The sequence below is a fragment of the Thermobia domestica genome, chromosome 18 (assembly GCF_964235325.1).
Source record: "Thermobia domestica chromosome 18, izTheDome1.hap1.1, whole genome shotgun sequence".
NCBI classification, from domain to species: domain Eukaryota; kingdom Metazoa; phylum Arthropoda; class Insecta; order Zygentoma; family Lepismatidae; genus Thermobia; species Thermobia domestica.
The window spans coordinates 44,986,664-45,010,090 of record NC_137471.1 but is presented as its reverse complement, the minus strand read 5'-3'; the positions used below and the strand labels follow the sequence as shown (position 1 = coordinate 45,010,090).

The 23,427-nt window shown below is 36.9% G+C and overlaps 1 protein-coding gene across 3 annotated transcripts in view; it reads left to right on the top strand.

Moving 5' to 3' along the window:
• LOC145675504 (tubulin polymerization-promoting protein homolog) overlaps positions 1–23,427 on the top strand; it is a 118,479-nt gene that overhangs the window by 58,756 nt on the left and 36,296 nt on the right. For 2 of the 3 annotated variants that reach the window (XM_081745955.1, XM_081745956.1), the window contains exon 2: positions 22,989–23,341. In XM_081745955.1, the coding sequence (XP_081602081.1) occupies positions 22,989–23,341 (353 nt within the window). Of the gene's footprint in view, positions 1–16,561; positions 16,885–22,988; positions 23,342–23,427 lie in introns of those variants that run through there. The other variant, XM_081745954.1, reaches the window with a different exon arrangement.

Below are 23,427 nucleotides of genomic sequence, written 5' to 3'. Positions count from 1 at the left end.
GTCCGTCCACTTTCATCAATCATCATCATTTTCAGCCTAATTTCGTTTTAATTCCAATATAACTGACTGTATTAATAGCAATGATAATTATAGAATTGTACCACAGAAAATCACATTGTTTTATTTTTAAGAATAACGTAAGGAAGCAGCTGAAATTAGCTTTTCTTTTTTTTATTTTATTTATTTACATACCGCTTATATTTAGCGTCTCATATACTTGGCGTGAATCGACCTTCTGCAGAGTGGGCGTAGTCTAAAATGCTGACACCAGACAGTTAATCAAAACTCTTCCTCTTTTTTTCCTCTTTTATTTTTTTAACTTCCTCATTTTATAACAAACCTTGTGACGTCATGTGTGTTGATGAATTTGTCATGCTCATGCAGAGTGGAGGCTTTTTAAAGGTCAGCTGATTAGTTAATATTACCTTAGTAAACCTACTACCCGAAAAACAACAGTAGAATGTGGATAAAAGAGAGGGTATGAGCAGCAATGAGTTCAGGAGGAAGCCCGGAGAAATTAATCCTCACAATACTTGGTAAATTTCCAACATTTTAATTCCTTTCTGCAATATTATCAGCGTTTAACGAATTATAAAACGTTCAAATATTATAAAATGTCCACGGGCGGCGCAGTGGCTCAGTGGTAGAGCGTTTGCCTCCGGTGCTTGGGATCCCTGGTTCGATTCCAGCTTTCGCCGTGTGAACTTTGTGGTGGACAAACATCGTGCTCGTGGGTTTTCTCGGGGTTCTCCCGTTTCCTCCCACTTTCTTCATTTCATCCATTTCTCATAATCACTGTCTCCTTTAGCCTAACCGGCATAACCGTGGGATGTAAAACTTAAAGATTTCATTTTCCAAATATGAGAGACGTAATTGATACATCTCATTAAGCTGCAGGGGCGGATTTAGGCATCTTGCGGCTCTAGGCAATTTATGGCCAGAAGACCCTCGCCCGTTACTTCACCACTCCGTAGCATATACTACAGTATCTTTGACAGTTCTTTCTTTAGCCACAGACTGCTTTAAAGCATATTTAGCTACATTTGCCGAATGTGTTTAGTTTCGGCGGTATCAGATTACGCTTGACCATACTTTTGTAGTTTGTGATTAACGAGATACTGTATCAATTATGGTATGAACCGAACTCCCGATGAGGATGAAGTTTGGCATGTTAGAACTTGACCTGTTACGCAAGCGTTAAGGTCAAGGTTGCCGACATTTTGGGACAAATCAAGCAATAGTGTCACGTCATGTGTATCCCACGCGAAGGAGTTTGATTTGGATGGCGTGTTATTTTCTCTACTATATTTAATCCGTAAGTTATAGATGGTTCCGGTTTTAGTAGAAAGATTAGAGTGGAGATGTAATATGTTCTTGGCAGATCCGCAACCAGAGGAGGGCTAGGGGGGCCTGCCCCTCCTAAACTGTCCGTGGCTCCTCCAGACCTCAATACAAAATGCTGGTGTATTAATACAAAATACACAATTTAAAAATAAGAGAATTTTTAATGATTTGGCCCCTCTAACATATTCATGCCCCCTCACAAACTCTGTGGCTTGTTTCGGCTGGGACGCTTAATTTGATTGTAGAAAATAGATTCTTCCTATCTAATCGTATTATATGCCATTTTTACTCTGTATTGATCGATGTTAAAACCAGAAGTCTTTGATTTATGCAGCTTCCGGTTTGAATACAAGGCAAATAGAGACTTTGATACGTATTCTTAAAATTCCGAATTGATTTTAAAGAACCACTTCTCGCTATCACTTATCGTTTAATTACTCCGTGTAGATCAATATTGAAACCGGAAGTTGTAGTAGATTTCTATCACTTCCGGTTTTAGTAGAACGTTAAGGATGGATATGAAATGCATTCTTGAGACGCTTAATCGATTACAGGAAACCGCTTCTCGCTATCTATCACCGTTTTTGTTCTATAGTGATCAGAGTTAAAACCGGAAATTGTTTATTTCTACCACTTCCGGTTTGGATATTACCTCCATCAACGAGCTCGTTTCCTAACGTTTGATCCTCTACATCTTGGCCAAAATTTGTGGTGATCCAACGAGTAGTTCATTGTCTCCCAGACGGAGGGTAAACCACCAAACTCCTTAAAAATCAACTCAGCTTAATCAGCTTACTTGTTCAGAATTAAACTTAACATAATAGTTAACCATGGCACGCTGTACAAGCGTGTGAAATACTGTACAGGGCAAGTCAAAATGATGGACCCAATTTTAGGAAATTTGTTCTGTGAAATCTAATAATAATATGCTATTGTGAGACATGCACCTCGAAAGGTTAACTTTCAAGGTTTTCTTCAAACATGCCACAAGTGTACTATGTGAGCACCTTGTATAAGACGGCACACATCAAGTCGATAGCTTATCTCAGGGGACGCGGTGGCTCAGTGGTAGAGCGTTCACCTCCGGTGCTTGGGATCCTTGGTTCGATCCCAACTCGCGCCGTGTGAACTTTGTGGTGGGCAAACACCGTGCTCATGGGTTTTCTCGGGGTTCTCCCGTTTCCTCCCACTTTCTTCATTCCACCATTTCATTCATCTCTCATCATCACCGTCTCCTTTAGCCTAACCGGCATAACCATGGGACGTAAAACTTAAAGATTTCATTTCACAGAATAACTTTCTGAAATCGGGTCCATCATTTTGACTTGCCCTCTATTATTGTTTGCAGGCTTTTTTTTCCTGAGTTATGGCCCATCCGTCCGTAACATCTTTAATCTTTAAAAAATCAAAGAAGGACAGCTTGTTCCCGCAATTGGGAAAATTATACTAGTTATCATATCTCTAATATCAAGAAATATGCATTTAGCCTAATATCCTGTCTTTAGCCATCACACAGTGAAGTGATATACGTAAAAGCGACCTAATTTATTACCAGGAGTCAATCAAATACTGAATTAAGCATACTTCCATTAAGAGATGTTTAAGTGTTCCAATAAAGATTGAAATCCCTAGAGTCAGACAAGACGGCACCCAGAGTTAATGTAGCCTGTGAGAGGAGAAAAACAATCTATATTTCTGGAACAGGAAAATATTTCCCTCCCATCGGGTGATGTTTACCCTTAAATAGGATATCAAATTCTCCAGTCTCCACTACCAGTTGCGTTACCATGACAACGGAACCCGTATAACAACGGTCCAGACTTTCCGCTCTGATCATTTGAACGAAAAAAAGACTCGGACTAAATATGTATGTCGTGTCCTATTTTATAAAAGTACGATATAACTATTTGTTTCACTCTTATTGACAAGTAATATTATATTTCAGAATTATTTATTATCTAAATGGAAAATGTGATTCAAGTTACTGTTTCCGAATTCATTTATTGAATACCACAAGGCACTTACAATTTATTTTTCCACATAGTTTCATCCTTTGGAAATGCATTTGTCCTAGCGTATGGGCAGCTTTTTGATGTCCTTATCGTAAAAAGAACAGGGTCGTGTCACCAGCCAGTTGCGCACGAACTCTTCCACACTCTCATCATCTTCAAATCGTTGCCCTCCTAGAGCTTCTTTAAGCCGTCCGAACAAATGGAAATCGCAGAGCGATAAGTCCGGGATGTAAGGAGGATGTTCAAGTGTAGTCCAGTGCATTTCCTATAGCTTCGAGACAGTTCAAGCTGTAGTATGGGGTCGCGCATTGTCGTGCAGGAGGAGGATCTGTCGAATCGATTGGTCTAGTCTTTTGCGACGATATGTAACTCTCGCCTTGTTCAACAGCTCACAGTAGTATTCAGCACTTATTTTGCGTCGCTCATGTAAAAAGTTTCTCGTCGATCGTCGTCAATAATGTCTTTAACCACACGAATGTTTTCGTCCGTGATGCTGGTCCGAAGACGGCGATCGTGTTGCTTATTTTCCACACGTTCTCGTCCTTCCTTGAATTTTTTATGCCAGGCATACACACGCGTCCTTGACAAGGGTTGATTCCGAACTGTGCAGTCAATCTCTGGCAAATTTCTGCCGCTGTAACTCCTTTACGAGCAAGAAATTTTATAATTGTGCGTTGCACAGTGGAGGAGTGCACCTGTTGCTCCGACATCATGAACGGTACTGACGAAATGGCGGGAAATATCTAACAGCACGCTCTCTCCACTCCCAAAGTCTCACTTGTGATTATGGAATGCTAGCATCAATTACCCACTTCGTTGGGTTAAACTAATAATAATAATAATATATTTCGTTAGTCACTTTTTACTATTACTAAAGCGCTCTCTGATATCGGTCATTTTCGACGATTTTTATATTTCTCTGCCCTCCTCCTCCCCAAGTTGCGGGGCTGAATTTGGATTTAAACAGCATCAGAAGTGTCACCGTTCGTCTCAGAGACCCCGAAAACTATGGATTCGTTACTAATATCGGTCACTTTCAATAAACTTATATATCTCCTCCTGCCCCAAGTTACGAGGCTGAATTTGGTTGTAAACGGTATCGGAAGTGTCAGTATTCAAGCCAGCGACCTCGAAAACTATAGATTCGACACTAATATTCGTCATTTTCGATCATTTTTATATTTCTCCCCTTACCTCCTACAAGCTACGGGGCTGAATTTGGATTGAAACAGCATCGGAAGTGTTACTGTTTATCTCAGCGATCCACAAAACTATAGATTCCACTTTAATATAGGTAATTTTCGATCATTTTAAAATATCTTTCCCCTCCCCCTACCCTAAACTGTACCGTCAAAGTGATATGACAGAAACCATCTCAGGTTCGAACCTCATCTATGTTGAAAATGTGATCAAGATCGGTCTGGTGGTTCAAGAGTTATTAAATTTTATTTATTATTGTACATTTTTCCATCCTCTCCCCCTCTCCTAAGTTCTACCGTCAAAATGATATGATAAAAACTACCCCAAGTCCGAACCCCATCTATGGTGAACATTTTATTAAGGTCGGTCGGGTGGTTTAAGCGTGATGAAGTCACAAAGTCAGTCACTTATATATATATATATATATATATATATATATATATATATATATATATATATATATATATATATATATATATATATATATATATATATATATATATATATATATTACATATATTCCCTCCTCCCCCTCACCTACGTTGCACCGTCAAAATAAAATGATAAAAATCGTCCCAGGCCTGAACTTCATCTATGTTGAAAATTTGATCGAGTTCGGTCGGGTGGTTCAAGAGATTAGGAGTCACAAACACAATCATTTTCAATTTTATAATATAGATTTATTGTTGTAGTACAATGTTATACGGCACATCGAGGATTGAGCGAAATACCTAAGGAGGCTAAAAGTTATACTGATATACAACTATTCAACGTATAAGCACACGCTCATGAAATCAAACTTGCGGTCACATGCACTAAGTTTCTGTCAATGTCATGAAAATGTTATTTCGATATTTATTTTATGAGCACACATTAAAAATTTCCAACGTATGCTTGAGCATCGGAGTAAAAGCCATACCCATGTAGACGGCTCCTATGGTGTACGGAATTACCGATGTTCAATACTACATTTCTCTTTAGCTTTGGAAGAACACCACTAATATGCTTTGAAATGAAATGAAGTATCTAGTTTAACGTCCCACGATTATGCACCGAGGCCAAGGGAGACGGTGATGATGAAATATGACTGAAATGGTGGAATGAAGAAAGTAGGAGGAAACGGAAAAAACGCCGGGAAAATACACGCACACGGTGTTTGTCCACCGAAAAAACTCACATGGCGCAAGATGATACATGTATGGCTTGAAAACGAGCAATATCTACAGAAAACACGAACAACCGATTCAGAAAACGACATACTGTAGCTGTATGCTACAGGGGCAGATCAACTCACACGGATTGCATAAACTACTGGGAACACATTAACTTCAACAGCATTGTTATTGAAGCCAGGAAATCCATGCCCTTCTTTTTTACATTCTTTAAAATATCAAGCAGTGCCAGTACTTGAATAAGACCCTTGCGCAAAAGTCTTGATCTTGTAGGTATGGTCTTGGTCTTGGTCTTCCATATATATTCCTGGTCTTGGTCTTGGTCTTGGTCTTGGTCTTGGTCTTGTATGCGAGACTCTTGCAAAAACTGAAAGACCAAGACTCTTGCGCTCATCACTAGGCAACACTGAAAATTCTTCAGGTTCATATTTTCTGTTGTACAATAACATTATCTATGATTGTGGTAAGTTGCATTTCATTATCTCCTTTCAATTATGAAAACCAAACGAAAGAAAAATGGTAAATTTTGTATTACTTTTAGTGTCAGGCTCTTAAATATATAGTCTTGAGCGATTTCAACACTAAACGAGTGTCTAATTTAGAAAACCCCCTGACATACTGAAAGAATAAGAGGAACTTCACGTAAGTTATCGTTGTATAAACAAACTACAAATTCTTGTATCGAATGGCAGATGATCAACCATTTGCCCTTTGCCTTACAACTGGATGTACGAAACGCTCTGAATTACAAGCAGTTTTTATGTGCGTCACTTTTAGCATTGTGTGTGTGTCACTATTAGGAGTATTTGTGTTACGGTTAGCATAATGTGCGTTACTTTCAGCATGTTATGTCATTGTTAGGAGTATGTTTGTCACTGTTAGCATTATGTGGGTCACTTTCAGCATTTTATGTCACTGTTAGGAGTATGTTTGTCATTGTTAGCATAATGTGCGTCACTTTCAGCATTTTATGTCACTGTTAGGGGTATGTTTGTCACTGTTAACATTATGTGCGTCACTTTCAGCATTTTATGTCACTGTTAGGGGTATGTTTGTCACTGTTAGCATTGTCTGTGTCACTGTTAGGAAAACTGAAAATAAAAACAGATACAATCTGGTACTTAACAGTGGATATCTTTTACGCATACAAAATACACAAATTAAGGATATATTCCAGCAGAATAGAAACCGTAGCTGCATTGGCAACAAACAATATACTTTTGTAGTGCCATAAAAATGAATTTTCTTGATGTTCTCTAAAACAACACATGAGAATTTATTGGCAGGCAAGTCATTTTGTTCAGCTTGACTACATCTATCGATTGAGTATCATCTTTGAACAACATTATTGTTAAACGGAAATTAAAATTTAAATGTATAATGATTTTTGATTATATCTCACCATTCATACCACATACGGCAATTTCGCGTGTTATGATGAAATAAATAATTAATGTAATACTTCAGTATTAGTTGTGAGGGGAGCAGTGGTGGATCCAAGGCGGGGCGATTGCCCCCCCCCCAGAAGAGGAAACTTTCTTATTTTATATAAATAAAACCCATCCCATAGTTTGGAGCTCTTAAAATTAGCTCTAAGTAACAGTATTACAACCCACCGCCAACCAGAAGTCCATCCTGGATTCGCCCCTGGACGGGAGGCACGGTAGCTCAGTGGTAGAGCTTACCTCTGGTTCGTGGGGTATCTGGTTCGATTCCCGGCCAAATAAGATTGTGGTGGACAACGTCGGGTCCATGGGTTTTCTCGAGGTACTCATGTTTCCTCCCACATTCTGATTCCACCAAATATTCCATTATCATTCACTTGCCTTAATCATTCGTCATCTTTAGAATAAAGGACATATAATCGTGGGACGTTAAATTCAAATGTTTCATTTCAATAATAGTTTTATATTAATAGATGGCGCCGTTATTGTGCAGCGTCAAATTTTAGGTTTCGAAAATATTTTTTTCTCGAAAACTTCGCATGAGAGTTTATACTCATCCGTATAATTATGTTCAGTTCAATAAAATCTACCGATTTGTACAGGGTGGCCCAAAAGAAAGTATATAGTAAAACAAAGTATGACATTTTAAATCTATTAAGATAATTAGTTTAGGGTATATTTGCTTCTGTCTGTTCCAAGCTTAAGGTATAAGTGAAGAGAGATTAAGAACAAATAATAAAGAAATTAAATTACTACCTGAATGGATAACAATAAGAAAATTATATAAAATGTCATGAGCCGGTCAGTACGGGACTGTATACCTACTTTTGGGCCACCCTGTATATATAGTGGCGGATTTAGGCCGGGGGCCTAGGTCCCCCAGTTCTTTGAGTAATAGAAATAATTTAAGCTATAATTTATATATTTTTGAAACTTTATAGTAAAGTCATGAGATACCTACCATAGTCAGAGTTCTGGCAGGCGCCCCCTAGTTTTTCTGTTCTAGATCCACCACTGCATATACATAGTACATCATATTTGGAAATTTTTCTTTTACTTTAATAAAATTGTAGAATAAGGTACTTTCTGATAATCACAATATCTAAGGCTGAGTTTCGTTTGCATATTGATTCAGATCTGATCTGCAAACACAACTAAAGATGATACGGGGAATCAAGTTATCTTTTATTTCTTAATGTAGTGTTTATATATATATATATATATATATATATATATATATAACATAGATAGATAGATATGCAAAAAAAATTAAATTGTTTTTGTTGATGATTTTTCAGTAATACATAATTGAAATATGAGCTATAGATAATGTATAAAACACACATAGAAGACTACTGTATATTGTGCTTCGATAGTTTTGTGGCTAGACTGTTTAAAAGGAAAAGTTTGCTCTTTGAGCTCCTATGTTAAATGTAAAATTGACATTCACGAGAGAATCATTAGCATTTCTCTTTCCCAATCCCCTTCCTCCTCCACTTTACACATACATTCCTTTGACATTCAAATATTACATTAAAAAATATAAGTATTCAAACATTATTCTGTATTAGAATGTACGTATTGTCTTTTGAGGACGATTATCATTTTTAAGAAGTGTGTTATACGAACCAGAACTCCGTTATAAGTATATTTACCCTTTCTGTCCGTGTGTCCGTCTGTCCGGGAAACAATAATCTCAAGAACTATTTGATGGATCACCGTCAATGTTGGAAAGGATGTAGAAGATCAAAAGTTAGTTACCGCGTTCGCTGATAGAGGTCGCCAAGTGAGCTTTGTGGTAGACAACCACCGTATGCGTAGGTTTTCTCAAACCATACAAATTGCAACGTATACAAGCTTTAAATGACAGTGACAAAAAAAAAAAAAAAAAAAAAAAATCGAGCTAAATTTTGTAAGAAAATGGTGAATAGATTTGAGACATTATAATTTTCTGAACAGTATTGTGATCAGTGACGCAGCCACATTCTATACCACCGGTAAGATCCATAGATAATGTACAGATATGGAGGTGAGCAAAATCTATATCAGTTGATCGAACATGCATCACTACAGGCAGGGGTAAAAGTGGATCTGAAAAGGTAGGGGGCAGCATGACGTCACGCCGTTCCCATGCGTATCTTTGACCATTGTATTTTTTTTTTAGGAAGTGGTGGGACGACATAGATATTTTTGGAAGTGGAGTAACGGCATCCCCCTGCGTTCCCCCTCATTTTTACCCCTGACTACAAGTAAATGTTCTTGTGCCTTAAGCGTGAACAAAATTTACAGCTCTTTGTTTGTGGTAACCTGCTATCACTGACATATCATACTTGGCCATGATTGAGAATTATTTAGTGACCATAATTAAGCCAATATATGGGCACAGATTTCATTTCCCAGCAAGATGATATATCTCCGCATTTTCATCATGAACTTGCCGGCTATCTCAATCCCGAAGTGCTGACCTGGCTTAATTGGGATGGAACGATTCCTTGGTTACCTCATTCTCCTGACTTCAGTGACTTGACCCAATTTATTTCTCTGTCTGGTTTTATATTGAAAAAAAAAAAAAAAAAAAAAAAAAAAAACGACGAGCTGTAAGACCGGATAACACAAGCATCCAGCATTGATGAAGACCGGATTCAATGTATTTGGTAGGAAATCGATCAGTGCTCAGAATCTGCCGTGTGATGAAAGGCGCCAATATTGAACTTGAACGTCTCTAGTCACGAACAAATCGCCCCACGAACACAATTTCGGAACAAATTTGGACTCTACCAGCGTACAATGTCTCTGCGCACGAACGTCACACGTTGCTTCGACACTAGGTTTTCGGTTTCCTAAAACCAACAACAAATGAAAGAAAGACCAGAAATATCACCAAGAGAGAATCCCCCTGTAGAGAGAGGATACACCTCTACGATTGCGCGACGTGTTTATGGAATGGGATTCTCCTTCGAATGAGTACTCTTTTTCTCTTCCTTTCTACCATCTGCCTGTGTCAATAACTATCAACCGCAAAGGTAAAGTCACAGTGTATGTTTTATATTGGTGTATATGCATATATATATATATATATATATATATATATATATATATATATATATATATATATATATATATATATATATATATAATATAATATTATTTACCATAAATGAATCTATAAACAAGCAAAAAACAATGTTTCTAGGGCGGCGAACGGATTAATTGGATTTACGTTAATTTCAATGGTAAAAATTGCTTGTCAAATAACGAATTAAGTTCCTAACCTGATGTATACGATATAAGAATTAAAACCAGTTGACAATGCTCCAAGAGCATTGACAGAACGAACTTAAAAAGAATGGAAAGATGGAGCGGGAAGCATAACTGTGACTGTTCCTACATGTAAAAGTAATTTTGTTTATCCGCACCTTCTTCTGTTTTTCGCAAAAATTCGCAAAATATCATCTCTATGTCCTACGGTTCCTGAGATATGGCTCCTTAAGTCTTCTGAAATCGGAACTAGTTTTTTGGCCAATATCTCGTGAACGGTAAGTTATAGAGATATGATATTGATGTTAATCACTAGATAAGAGGATGGTAAACATTTTGGTACCAAATAGTAACCGGTGGCCACTGTCCAACTGGCCACTGGTTTGGCCAGTGGTCACCTGTTAGTATCAGTATCAAAGTGTTTACCATTCTCTTAGGTAGTGATCAACGATCAATATCATCTCTCTACAACTTTTGGTTCTCGAGATATGGCCCCTTAAATCTCCGGAAATAGGCCTTTTTTTTTTTTTTTTTTAAACCAATATCTCGAGAACGGTAAGAGTGACACGAAAAATAGCATTACTATCTCAGGTAGTTTTTGATGCTCTGTTGAATGGAGGGCTCGAAATTTAAAAAAAAAAAATGCAAATAACTGACAGAGAGAGAGAGAGAGAGACAAAATCGTTGAATATATACTGCACAAACGAAGTTTGGTTAGTGACAGAAGTTTAGATTGATGATAGCACAAGTATAAAGAATAACGCTTAGATCCTATATCAAAGCTGCTGTTGCTATTGACATATTTAATACTAGCAGCGTTCACCCCGCTTCGCTGCGGTCACCCCGGAACGCAATAAACGTTGTTACTTAGATAATTTTTACTTTTTCGCTTTCAAGTGATATGATAAAAACCATAGAAGATTGCATTAAATGTTAACATTATATCGCCTGTCATTTATGTTAACCCGCCCCGCTTCGCTGCGGTCACCCCGGAACGCAATAAACTTTGTTACTTAGATAATTTTTACTTTTTCGCTTTCAAGTGATTGCAGTAAATGTTAACATTATAGCGCCTGTCATTTATGTTAACCCGCCGAGTGACACGGTCATGCGGGTTGCATATAAATACGTTTATTTTTACCTATGATGATCTAACAAAGGATTTGTACGTTATGGACACTTGAATGGTCAATTATCTCAAGACACTGGTAATTAAAAATTAAAGTGATATGATAAAAACCATCTAGGGTCCAAATCCTAATAACCCCCCAAAAATAAAAGAAATTGGTTCAGCCGTATTAGCGTGATGAGGGAACAAAGGATTTGTACGTTCTCTTTTATATATATAGATTACAAAAAAAAGATCTATAAATGAATCGGGAGGCGGTTTAACGCACCTAAAGTTCAAAGATCTTACATTTGGCAACACCGCGAGTGCTGATGATATTTCGCGCGGCTCTTCATTACAGGCAGAGGATCATTGATCCATATTATAATCTGGAAGAGAAGAGAAAACTTTGTACAATAGAGAATTTTCAGCAGCAGATGATTGACCATTCGATAGATAGAACAGAAATAGCTCATCAAAGTTTCATTCAGATTTTTCCATTTCCCTGATGGAAAAGATAAAAAGAAAATAACCAAACCGAGGAATTTTTTTTCTAAATTATCCAAATGTAACTGAACCTAGGACGCATAAAATTACCATTACCACGTTTATTTGATTCTTTAACCCTTTGGGGATCACATGGTACAATTTGTACCATACGGGTGTTTCATGGTACATTGCGTTATCTCTCTCCTATTTGAGCTTTTTCGTCCGTTTTTTTTTTTTCAAGTCCAGAGGCATTGTAGAACACGTTACGTATGGTTTCACACCTTCCTGCGTCCAGACATAGGAGGTGATGACGTCATAATTCTAAAAAATATATGTTCATTTATTAAGCCTATGTTCATTATTTTTTGGCGGGTTTATTTTTGCACGTAGAAGATTGAAATTTTGCACAAACATTCAGTCCACCGAGTAGTATTTACCAGATTTTTTTTTTTCAGATTTCTGAGTTAAAACAGGGGGATCCAGAGGGGCAAAGCGTTGAAAAAAGGGATATTTTTACCCCCAAAATCCTTTTTTCGTGATTTTCCCGCCTTAGATACATGATGGAGACACGTGAGTCATACCGTCTGAAAGGCAGTTTTATTCTGAAGAGAATGATGGGCAAAACATGACCCTAGGGTAATTAGGGATGTCTCAGGGAATTTTCACAAAATATCCTTCTGTATACGGGAATATGGTACTGTACATTGTCGGTATATATATTTTTTGGCGGGCTTACTTTTGTACCTAGAACATTGAAATTGTGCATAAACATTCAGCTTACCTAGTAGTATTTATCAGATTTTTTTCAGATCTCTGCATTAAAACAGGGGGTCCAGAGGGGCTAAAAGTTGGAAAAAGGGATATTTAGATCCAAAAAATCCCTTCGGGATTTTCCCGCCTTAGATACATGATGGAGACACGTGAGTCATACCGTCTGAAAGGCAGCTCTATTCTGAAGAGAATAATGGGCGAAACATGACCCTAGGGTAATTAGGGATGTCTCAGGCAATTTTTATCAAAATATACTTCTGTATAGGGAAATATGGGACATTGTCGGTATATATATTTTTTGGCGGGCTTATTTTTGCACCTAGAAGATTGAAATTGTGCACAAACATTCAGTCCACCGAGTAGTATTTAACAGATTTTTTTCAGATTTCTGCGTTAAAACAGGGGGATTCAGAGGGGCTAAAAGTTGAAAAAGGGATATTTCGACCAAAAAATCCCTTTTTTCGGTAATTTCCCGCCTTAGATACATGATGGAGACATGTGAATGGTACCGCCTGAAAGGCAGTTCTATTCTGAAGAGAATGATTGGCGGATTATAGTCCTAGGGTAAATAGAGATGTCTCAGGAATTTTTTTTACCTGAGATCATGGTGTTTTGCGGTAATTTGGGTCATTGTGGGAATTCTTGATAAAAATTTCTCCCGCCCTTAGTATTCAAGATAGAAACTTGAAATTTGGCACACACATTCACTATAAAACGTACTATTTATCATATTTTTCTTTTAGATCTCTACGTTCACACAGGGCCGTTCCAGAGGGGCACAAAGTGTAAAAAAAATCCCTCCGAAATTTTTCCTTTGACATCATTTTTCCCTCTCCTGGTATATGGTATGAGCATGCAAATGGTACCATTTGAAGATCGGTTCCATTCTGAAGAGAATGAGGTATGAACCATGATCCTAGGATAAATAGTGACGGTGCAGTAGCTGCTTGACTGAAAGTCTAAAAAATACCCCAAAAACCCATAATCCGGAAAGGGTTAAATGAATTGGTTGATACCTTGAAAGTTTTAACATATTTTCAGCATAGAGGCTATTTGAGTGGTACAACTTAACTTGAAAGCTGATTTTTTTATTGCACTTGAGACTTAGGAAGACGAATGGTTATGAAAGACATGATGATGATGATGATGATAATGAATTGATTGGAATGATAATGTGAGAGGAAGCTGGGGAACCGTGAGAAAATTCAAGGAGAGATGTCGACCAGAAATTGACATAGCCTGGGATCAAACTATGCACCCTTTGCATCAGCTGAGCACTCTAGCACTGAGCTACCGTGCCCCAACGTAAGATCTGAGTCATATCGAGACTCAAACCAGGGTCTCACATGCAGAAAGAGCAAAGGAGAACGTACCATAGTTGACCTCTAAATATTAACTTGGAAGCTGTACTCAAGAATAGAAACTTGGGGAAAACAGCGTTTTGGAGACAATTTCGAAGTTTTTTTTTTTTTTTTTAAATTAAAGCTAAAGAAACAGTCATAAAGCTCTTAATGGTGTTGAGTACCAAAGCCATTTTTTAATTTTTTTTCTATCCCATTGATTTGTGTGGAAATTATTTTTTCCCCTTGAAATTAGTTGGAATTTTAATAATTTATTCTTCAAGTTTAATTTAAAAATGTTTCTTACTTTTTCCAAAATGACTTTACATTATATACAAATTTAATATTACTGAAATTTGATTATTTAATATTGAAATTATATACAACAAGATTTGAAGTAAGAATCAGTAAAATCAAAACAATTCCAATTCTAGTTTATTCCAAAAAAAAAAAAAAAAAAAACCACCTTATTTCCTATTTAAATCAATGGGCTAAAAATACAGATCATGCAAACTGAAAAGAGACACAACTTCTCTAGATAATAGCATGGCTTATTTCTTTCCAGAGTTCTATTGAAACTTTGATTATACACATTTCAAAATTTGCTAGATCTATGTTATTATTATTACTATAATGTTCACTTTTAGTATTTCTTGCTAGAGTAATATTAGAACACGCTATTTAAAAAAGTAATTTTCTTCCATTTGAAATTTATACATAAATGTAAACTAAGGAAATATCTGGAGAAATTTAAGAGTGTAAAAGTGCGTGTTCCGCGGTGTAAACTACTTAAGTACAACAAGTACATGAGATTTTATAATGACATTCTCCTGTTGAATGGAACCATGACCTTAAATTTTTCAATTACATCTTCAAAATTTATGTTCATCGGTATCAACTTTTCAACTGAAAGTAATATGATGATGCAACATGAACCAAACACAGAAAATAACATATATTCATAATTGAATGAATTGTTGTAGGCAAAATTAAAAGTGTAGTTATTGTGGGTGCATCTGCACCTACTGCACCCAGTGTGCGGCCGCCTATGGTTTACGGAGACTACGCCACCAATCTCAATGTTTCAAGTTCTTGAACATTACTATACTTAGTCTTTAACGTAAATAAATGTGATATTATAATAACGTTGAACAATAAATAGTATTTTTTAAAAGTGCTAAAAGGAAACGTCTTTTTAGTATTATACGGCATTTTTTTAAAGCTTTACGTCCTACGTTCGCTTATTTTGCTAAAGAATAGTATGAGGAGAAACACGATGGCTCAGTGGTAAAGTGCTTACCTCTGGTGCGTGGGGTCCCTGGTTCGATCACAGGCCAAGTAAATTTGTGGTGGACAACATCGTGTCCTAGGTTTTCTCGATTTACTTTCGTTTCCTCTCTCATCCTCATTCCACCAATGCTTTCATAATCATTCATTTGCCTTAATTAATCGGGGGCCGCGGTAGCTCAGTGGTAGAGCGTTCACCTCCGGTGCTTGGGGTCCCGGGTTCGATCCCGGCCCCCGCCAAGTGAACTTTGTGGTTGACAAACACCGTGTGCGTGGGTTCTCCCGTTTCCTCCCACTTTCTTCATTCCACCATTTTCATTCATCTCTCATCATCACCGTCTCCTTTAGCCTAAGCGGCATAATCGTGGGACGTAAAACTCAAAAAATTCATTTTTCAATTTCCTGTAATCAACCGTTTCCCTTAGTCTAAAGGGCATAATTGTGGGACATTAAGCTGAAATATTTAATTTTTTCAGTACTATGATAAATGGGTGATAATGAAATGAATTGTAAAAGGATTACCTACATCCACGGCCTGAATGGGATTCAAAGTCCGCAACGCACAGATCTTGCGATTGAAAAAAAAAAAAAAAAACTTTCATCAGAGAATAATTTGCACATAGTAAGATACGAATGAATTTAAAGTTTGTTCTTTATTTAGAATTGTTTATCGAGAAATAAGACCAGGCCAATCAAAAATATGACTAGTACTGCATACTCTATGGACTATGAAAAAAAAAATCAAGGCTGAATGAAAATATTGCAGATTGGGTAAAAGAGAAAAAAGAGGAGGCGCTGGGCCAACTAGGTTACTTGCCAGCTAAATATAGTGGCGGTACTCGAAGGAGCGTGATCTACCTCGCTTATGTACCGTGCAGGTGTCATTTCCGCAGAAACCGTCCGAATTGAGGTAACGGCTTACACGCGAATATCGACTTGCATTCACAAGTTGTTGCTGTTAAAGAAAACACATTGTTGTGCTTTTGTGTTGTTTTTTTTAAAATTGAAACAACAATCACGCGTATAATTCCAACTGCATTGTAGGCTTTTCAAATGGTTTTGTTAAAAATATCCTCGGTGACGTTTTCTACGTCACTGATTGGCAGCTGATTAAAATTGTCCTTTCTTTTTGGTGCGATAATAACGAAGAAGGATGTGTGTTTATAGTACGGATGAAAAGTATAATCCATTACAAGAATTTGGTGGTGAAGTGTTTCATGTATCAGTTTAAAAGTGCGATTTTTATAGCTTTCAATTTGGTGGCGCAAATGTAGCTAATTTTAAGTTAACATGGCAGCGTGCTGTAGTGAAAGTGAGCAAAGAGCTTTTGCAAAAATTCAAATTCTTCGAGGTAAGGACGAAGCTGAAATTCATAAAGGACTTTGTGAAGCATGTGGGCCAAAAGCGCCAACGCCGGACAAGGTGGCCAGATGGACGAGGGAATTCAGGAAAATGAATGTGAGTAGAAGCCGGTAGACCCTTTCTTTAACCAATAGCCTATCTTTAATGATTTGCCATTTGCTCTAATGCAGATAGAAACTTCAAAGGGGATTGAATGTAAGATTTTCTGATTCCGATAGACCCCTTCTCCACATTGGAGAGGTTTATACTCCTCCAATCCATTGACGACACTGTTTGGATTAGCTGCGGGGTGGGGACACGGTGGCTCAATGTTAGAGCGCTTGCCTCTGGTGTGTTGGGTCCCTAGTTTGATTCCCGATCAAGTAAGTTCGTGGTGGACAACATCGGGTCCGTGGGTTTTCTTCGTATACTCCCGTTTCCTCCCACATTATCATTACACCAATGTTTCCATCGTTATTCACTTGCCTTAATCATCTTCTCCCTTAGCCTAAAGGACGTAATTGTGGATGTTAAACTGAAAGATTTCATTTCTAATTAGCCGGATCCGATGGCGGGAATCTGTAATCTCTTGAAAGCAAATGTAGTGGAGGAATGACTTATGCTCTAAGGGTGAGTAGTGCATGGTGGCCTATGTTTAGTAGAAGGGGTCCAGCTCTTTTCTCTCTCTCTCCAAAAAAAAAAAAAAAAAAAAAAAGTTACAATTTTGGTAATTTCTCTTTACATTCGGTTAGTTTAGGGTAGGGTAGGTTAGGTTAGGTTAGATTAAGTTAGTTTAGTTTAGTTTAGTTTAGTTTAGGTTAGATTAGTTTAGTTTGTTATATTAGTGTAAAGGCCCCGCATAATTTTCCCCCAAAAATTATAGAATTTCGCACGTTAGGTTAGTTAAGGTTAGCTTAGGTTAGTTTATGTTAGGTTAGGTTAGATTTGATTACGTTATGTTACGTCTAAGCACTTGCATCATTCATTTCTCATATATATATATATATATTACGTGCTTCTGGACCCCTTGTACTAAATATACTTCTGCATGGTTGTCTGTGCATCCGTCAACTACGACGTATTCAGTCCCCGACTACAGTTCAGAGCCCACGTTAATAGTAGGTCCAGTTCTTCATAACCATGGTGTTTTATAATAAAGCAACAGAGAAGAACTAAAAAAAAAATCTGATTGTATCTCCATTAGGAAAGAGATACTGACAAGAAAAATATCCTTCTTTTATTGCTGCTACAGTTGGAATTTCTTTATTAGAAACAGTTCTATTGCATTACATATTATTATTATTATTATTATTATTAATAATAATAATAATAATAATAATAATAATAATAATAATAATAATAATAATAATAATAATAATAATAATAATAATAATAATAATAATAATAATAATTTTCTATTTCAGCGTCCTGCCACATCTTATGTAGTCTCCTTTCATTGTATCATTTTCTATTTTATTCCTTCATGCTTTCTGGGAGCATGGTCAGGGGGTTTCAATTCTCTGTGAGAAAACTCGTCTTGTTCTCGAGTAATAACCAAGAAAGTTCAGATCCCATTTTAAAACTGCAGGCCCTGTATCAATGAAAGAAATAGGTGAGGACCGTTTCCCTACTTTGGTTGGTCTACTTCGAACAGTGCGCTTCAGTAGTAATACCGTATCCTTTATTAAAGCTGTTAATAAAAACACAAGTGATACATATCGTCGCTGCACCTCGAAGAACCGCTATGTGACATTTTTGTGAAAAATGAGTTAAGCCGTGCAAATAAACCTGAAAGCTGTCAGACAGCGTCCCTTATAATGTGACAGGTGAATATTCAATTGTTTCTCCACAACAATGAAAAAATTATAGACTGAAGTTATGGCTTAAGATTCTCATCATGTATACGTATTGATTAATGTATAGGAATCCTCTATGTGCTTATAAAGGTGCAAAAGGTGCTACGTAAACTCAAAAATAATATATTGTTGAAGCAAGCTACAACAATGTCCAATGCATAATGTACGCATAACGAATTTTATTACATTTTTCATGTTTCCGTGTATATTTGGCAAAATTTTAAGTTTGGAATGTTTTTTGCTTCTCCCGAAAAGTTGTGGTTTTAGCACATAGCGATTGTTCGAAGCGCAGCGACAATATCAGTCGTTATGCAGTAGTATTATCTGTTGAAAATCTGTCCTCCTCCTAGGGTTACTATTTCCGTAACTTGTATGTTTGTCTGGCACGTTTTAAAAACATGAAACAATATATGAACATTACGTGCCGCTAAACATCTTCCATTTTTTTCTGTAAAAAAAAATTGGCATCTCTTCTGAAATGGTTATTCTGGCTGGATTCGTTAGTTGTCTCATACAGTTTCAGTGCTAAAAAGGGACATTATATTCAAATCCAATCCAATTTTTCCGCGTTCTTATGAACTTAATGGTATCCTTACACCTTAATCATAGCCGTATTCCATGTATATAAATTTCTTAGGTAAGCGTTCTATACATGTAGTGTTTCATACGTATATGGACAAAATTAAAATAAATCTCGGCTAGCAATGGCGCCCATCGGGGGGGGGGAGAGGCAAGGTGGGGCGCTCGCCCCACTAGAGGAAATTGTACTTCAGAACATCGAAAATCCAATAGAATTTTACATTAGTTACAGCAAAATTTGAAACTATTTTTGAAATGTCACTTATACTTACCCCCCCCCTTGGAAACCATAACATGGGCGCCCTTGTAGGCTAGTATATAAAAATGAAAGTGACTATGTTTGTGACTTAATAGCTCGTGAACCTCTCGACAGATTTCGATCAAATTTTCAACATAGACGAGCTTCGGGCCTGGGATGCTTTTGATCATTTCAATTTACCGGTGCAACGAAGGGGAGGGGGATATATATAAAAATGATCGAAAATGACCAATATTATTGTCGAGTCAATAGTGTTTGGGATTGCTGATACGAACAATGGCACTTCCTATGTCATTTAAATCCAAATTCGGCGCCATTGCCCTTATGTCCAAAATGAAACATTCTTCCCGTGCGAAGAATGGATATTCTGCTAGTTACTCATAAAATATAGACAGATAAAAAAATGCCTCATTATTTTCGGAACACCTGAAATTCATGAAAACCACTGAGACTTTAAATTAAGGAGAACCAACGATTCACTCTCCTAAGTGGAACATAATCTCACTTTTAAATTTTAAATGATCATATAGGTAGGCAGTGCCATATGTAGAATTTCAGGAGGGGTTCATGCATTTAATCGCATATCCTTTTAGGACGAGCGTGATTTTTGTATATCTTGCTCAAGGGGGATTAAACCCAGGAGCCCCCCTGACCTACGCCATTATGGGTAGGGTCAACTGGGGCAGTTCCGGATGTACATCTGTGTTTCTCAAACTTGTACAAAATTCAAAAATAAAAGGATTTTCTCGTGCGATATTAATATAGCAGTAGTTTGTCTTAGTTTCTACTGTAAATTTTCATAGTTTGTCCTAGTTTCTACTGTAAATTTTCATAGTTTGTCCTGGTTTTTACTGTAAATTTTCATAATTCTGGTTTTTACTGTAAATTTTCATAATTTGTCCTGACTTTTAGTGTAAATTTTCATAGGATGGCCAGATTTTTTAGCCTGAAAATCTGGTAACTTTACATTTGAATTATGTCTTAACATAGAGTTACACATTGACGCTTTGACAGACGCCACGATTCTCCTGTCACTGATTCTGTTTTTTTTTTTTTTTTTTTTTTTTTCAAATGTATATAGTACTCTCAGAGAAGTAGTGGGTTACATAGTTTCAAAAACTCAATTTTCACCTTATTTATAAAAGAAATAATAGATACTTGTGAGCTCGTAAATTTCCCTATAGCGGGAAATAAAATGTCCCTCACTATTGTTTTTAAAGCAGATCTTTATAAACACATCGTATTTACAATGTAGATAGTCAACCATCTAATCATATACTTTCTAATGACTCAAGTTAACATCTAACTGGTTTTTCCATTTATATTTGTTTTAAAATGGCAATTAGCATTTTCTTTGGAGGAAATTTGAATAATGATAGAACGTACAAGCCTACCTTCTTCCGTAAGGCTTTCTCTGAGGGACTTTTGTACAGAACCGCTGTCCTGCCAGACGTACCGTACCAGCATGATTTTCTTTGCGTTAAAACTAGAGTCCATGCTCCTTCCATCCGAAGAACTTCCTGTCCTGCTGAAGTACACGAAGTACTCTAATTTATAGATAAACATGGTAGGACTTTTAGGACGTTTCATCCTGCCGGAAGGACGTTGTACATTCTATCATTAGGCCCAAACCTCAACTTCGATACTTCATAAGTATACTTGAAGACAAAATAACTGGTTACACTTAAAAATTTGAAGTGATGTTAAAATAATTGATTAAATTATAAATTAAATGCCGGAAAAAGTAAAGGTTAATATTAAAAGTAATTTCAAAAATAATTGATTAAAATTTCAAATTAAACATGGCAAATTTCACTGTATTATATAGAATGAAAATTAGTTTTGAATTAGCTCTCGTAGTGAGCGACTAATCATAGCAAAAGTAAATGATATTCCGGCAAGAGTCGAGCAAGTAAACAGTCATGACATCGCCAATGACCAATATATCCATCACCAAACAATATTAAACTATTTGGAGAAAACTGGATATTAAAATATTATCCTGGTTGTATGCAACTCATCTTAATTGGTGGTTATCTGGTTGCTGAATATTCTAGGATATTTTTGAATCAGGCATTACAGGAATTATTTGGTGTGTTAATTAATTAATTCAATTTTTAAAAATGTTTTATACGTAAAAATTTTCCTGGGAAAGAACATACTCAATTAGTGAAAACCGTATTGAAATATGAACTATGGTTCTGGAAATAATCGCGAACATACATACATACATACAGGTCAAACTGAGAACTGCCTTTTCTTTTTACGTCGATTAATGAAACTAAAGGACTTTCTGCAATATAAATCTGAAAATCGGTGATATTTTTGTATTTTCAATAATTCATTCATCTTTAAAGTATGCTTCACTTAATTTAAATTTAAAATGCTACATTTAATCCTACCCTTGGTAAAATTTAGTTTGGTAAGATTTCACTCGTACTATAAATTCCGATTACATATGGCGTAGTTCATGTAGAAGTATGCAATGCCGAAAATAGGCTATATTTTAGAACACTGCAATACGGATAGGGCACACACACACACAAAGGTAAAAGGATTCTCATCACTGAAAATGGGGAAAAAGGTAAAGCAGCCGGACACCGGGTTGGTGTATGATAACCCTAGTATTTACCCTTGAATGGAGTACAATGTTATGAATCGTTTCGTTCAAGATTCTGTTCTTTGTTTCTTTTTAATGAAGGATTATTATACAGGGTGTTTCAAAATTAATATGGGAATTTTAAGGCTTTGTAGTATTTATCACATTTAACGACAATTATAAATAATAGGATCTACATCAAATGAAAGAGCAACTCAAACAGTTTTTGCTACAAGTTTTCAATGTGAGCACCATTCGTCACACGGCACACCTCGAGACGACAGACGAGAAAGGCCCATAAACTTTCTGCAGGGATATGGCACAAAACACATTCAATTTAGGGAAGTCTCATTGCTTGCAACTGTATCATCTCGTGGAGACTTGCTGATCCCCAGATGCCAACATTATGAGTGTTCACATCGCCACTTAGGTGAAATGTCGATTCATCACTGAAGACGACACGGTCCAAAAAATCTTCGTCGTCATGCAGCAACATTTCATTTGCAAAGTTGGCACATAAACCGTAGCTGTAGACTTTAAACCTTGCAGCAACTGCAAACGATAAGGACGTAGTTGTAAGAGTCTCCTTAAACTTCTGCACACAGACGGTTGCACTGTAACTACAGATTCAGTCTGCAAAATTTAAAACACAAAAAGCTTTAGTCTCCATCTTTGCTACGAGTGCTTTCTAACGGCAGAAAGAGGAAACAGTGCATGCGCATGCGTGCGTACAGAACTGTTTGAGTTGCTTTTTCATCTGAGGTATTATTTATAATTATAATAAATGCTACAAGATCTTTAAAATCCCGCTATTCATTTTGAAACACCTTGCATTCGAATATTTGTTACGGGGCATCCAATATCGAGTATTACTTAATGCATTGCTTATACCGGAATATATGAATTTAATTATTTCTTTTATTTGCAGATGTCGGAGAACGCAGAGAGTCCGAAGCCTGCTGGTCAGGAAGGAGGGGACAAGGCAAATGCTGAGTCGTCACCGAAGCCCGCAGACACTGCTGCAGTCACTAACAGCCCAGCGCCCAAAAGCCCTAACCCTAACCCCAACAGCCCAGCGGCCCCCGACAGCCCGGCGCCCAACAAAGGCTCTCCAGCCACATTCAAAGAAAGGTTTAAACAGTTCTCTAAATTCGGTGACACGAAATCGGACGGACGCCTCATCACTTTGTCGCAGAGTGACAAATGGATGAAACAGGCGAAGGTGATTGACGGGAAGAAGATTACAACCACAGATACGGGAATCTACTTCAAGAAATTGAAGTAAGTTTAATTCTAGTTAAATATTCTCCATGGTTGAGTCGTGTCACAATAGTTGTTTAAAAGTAGTAACTTCTATATGGGTCACT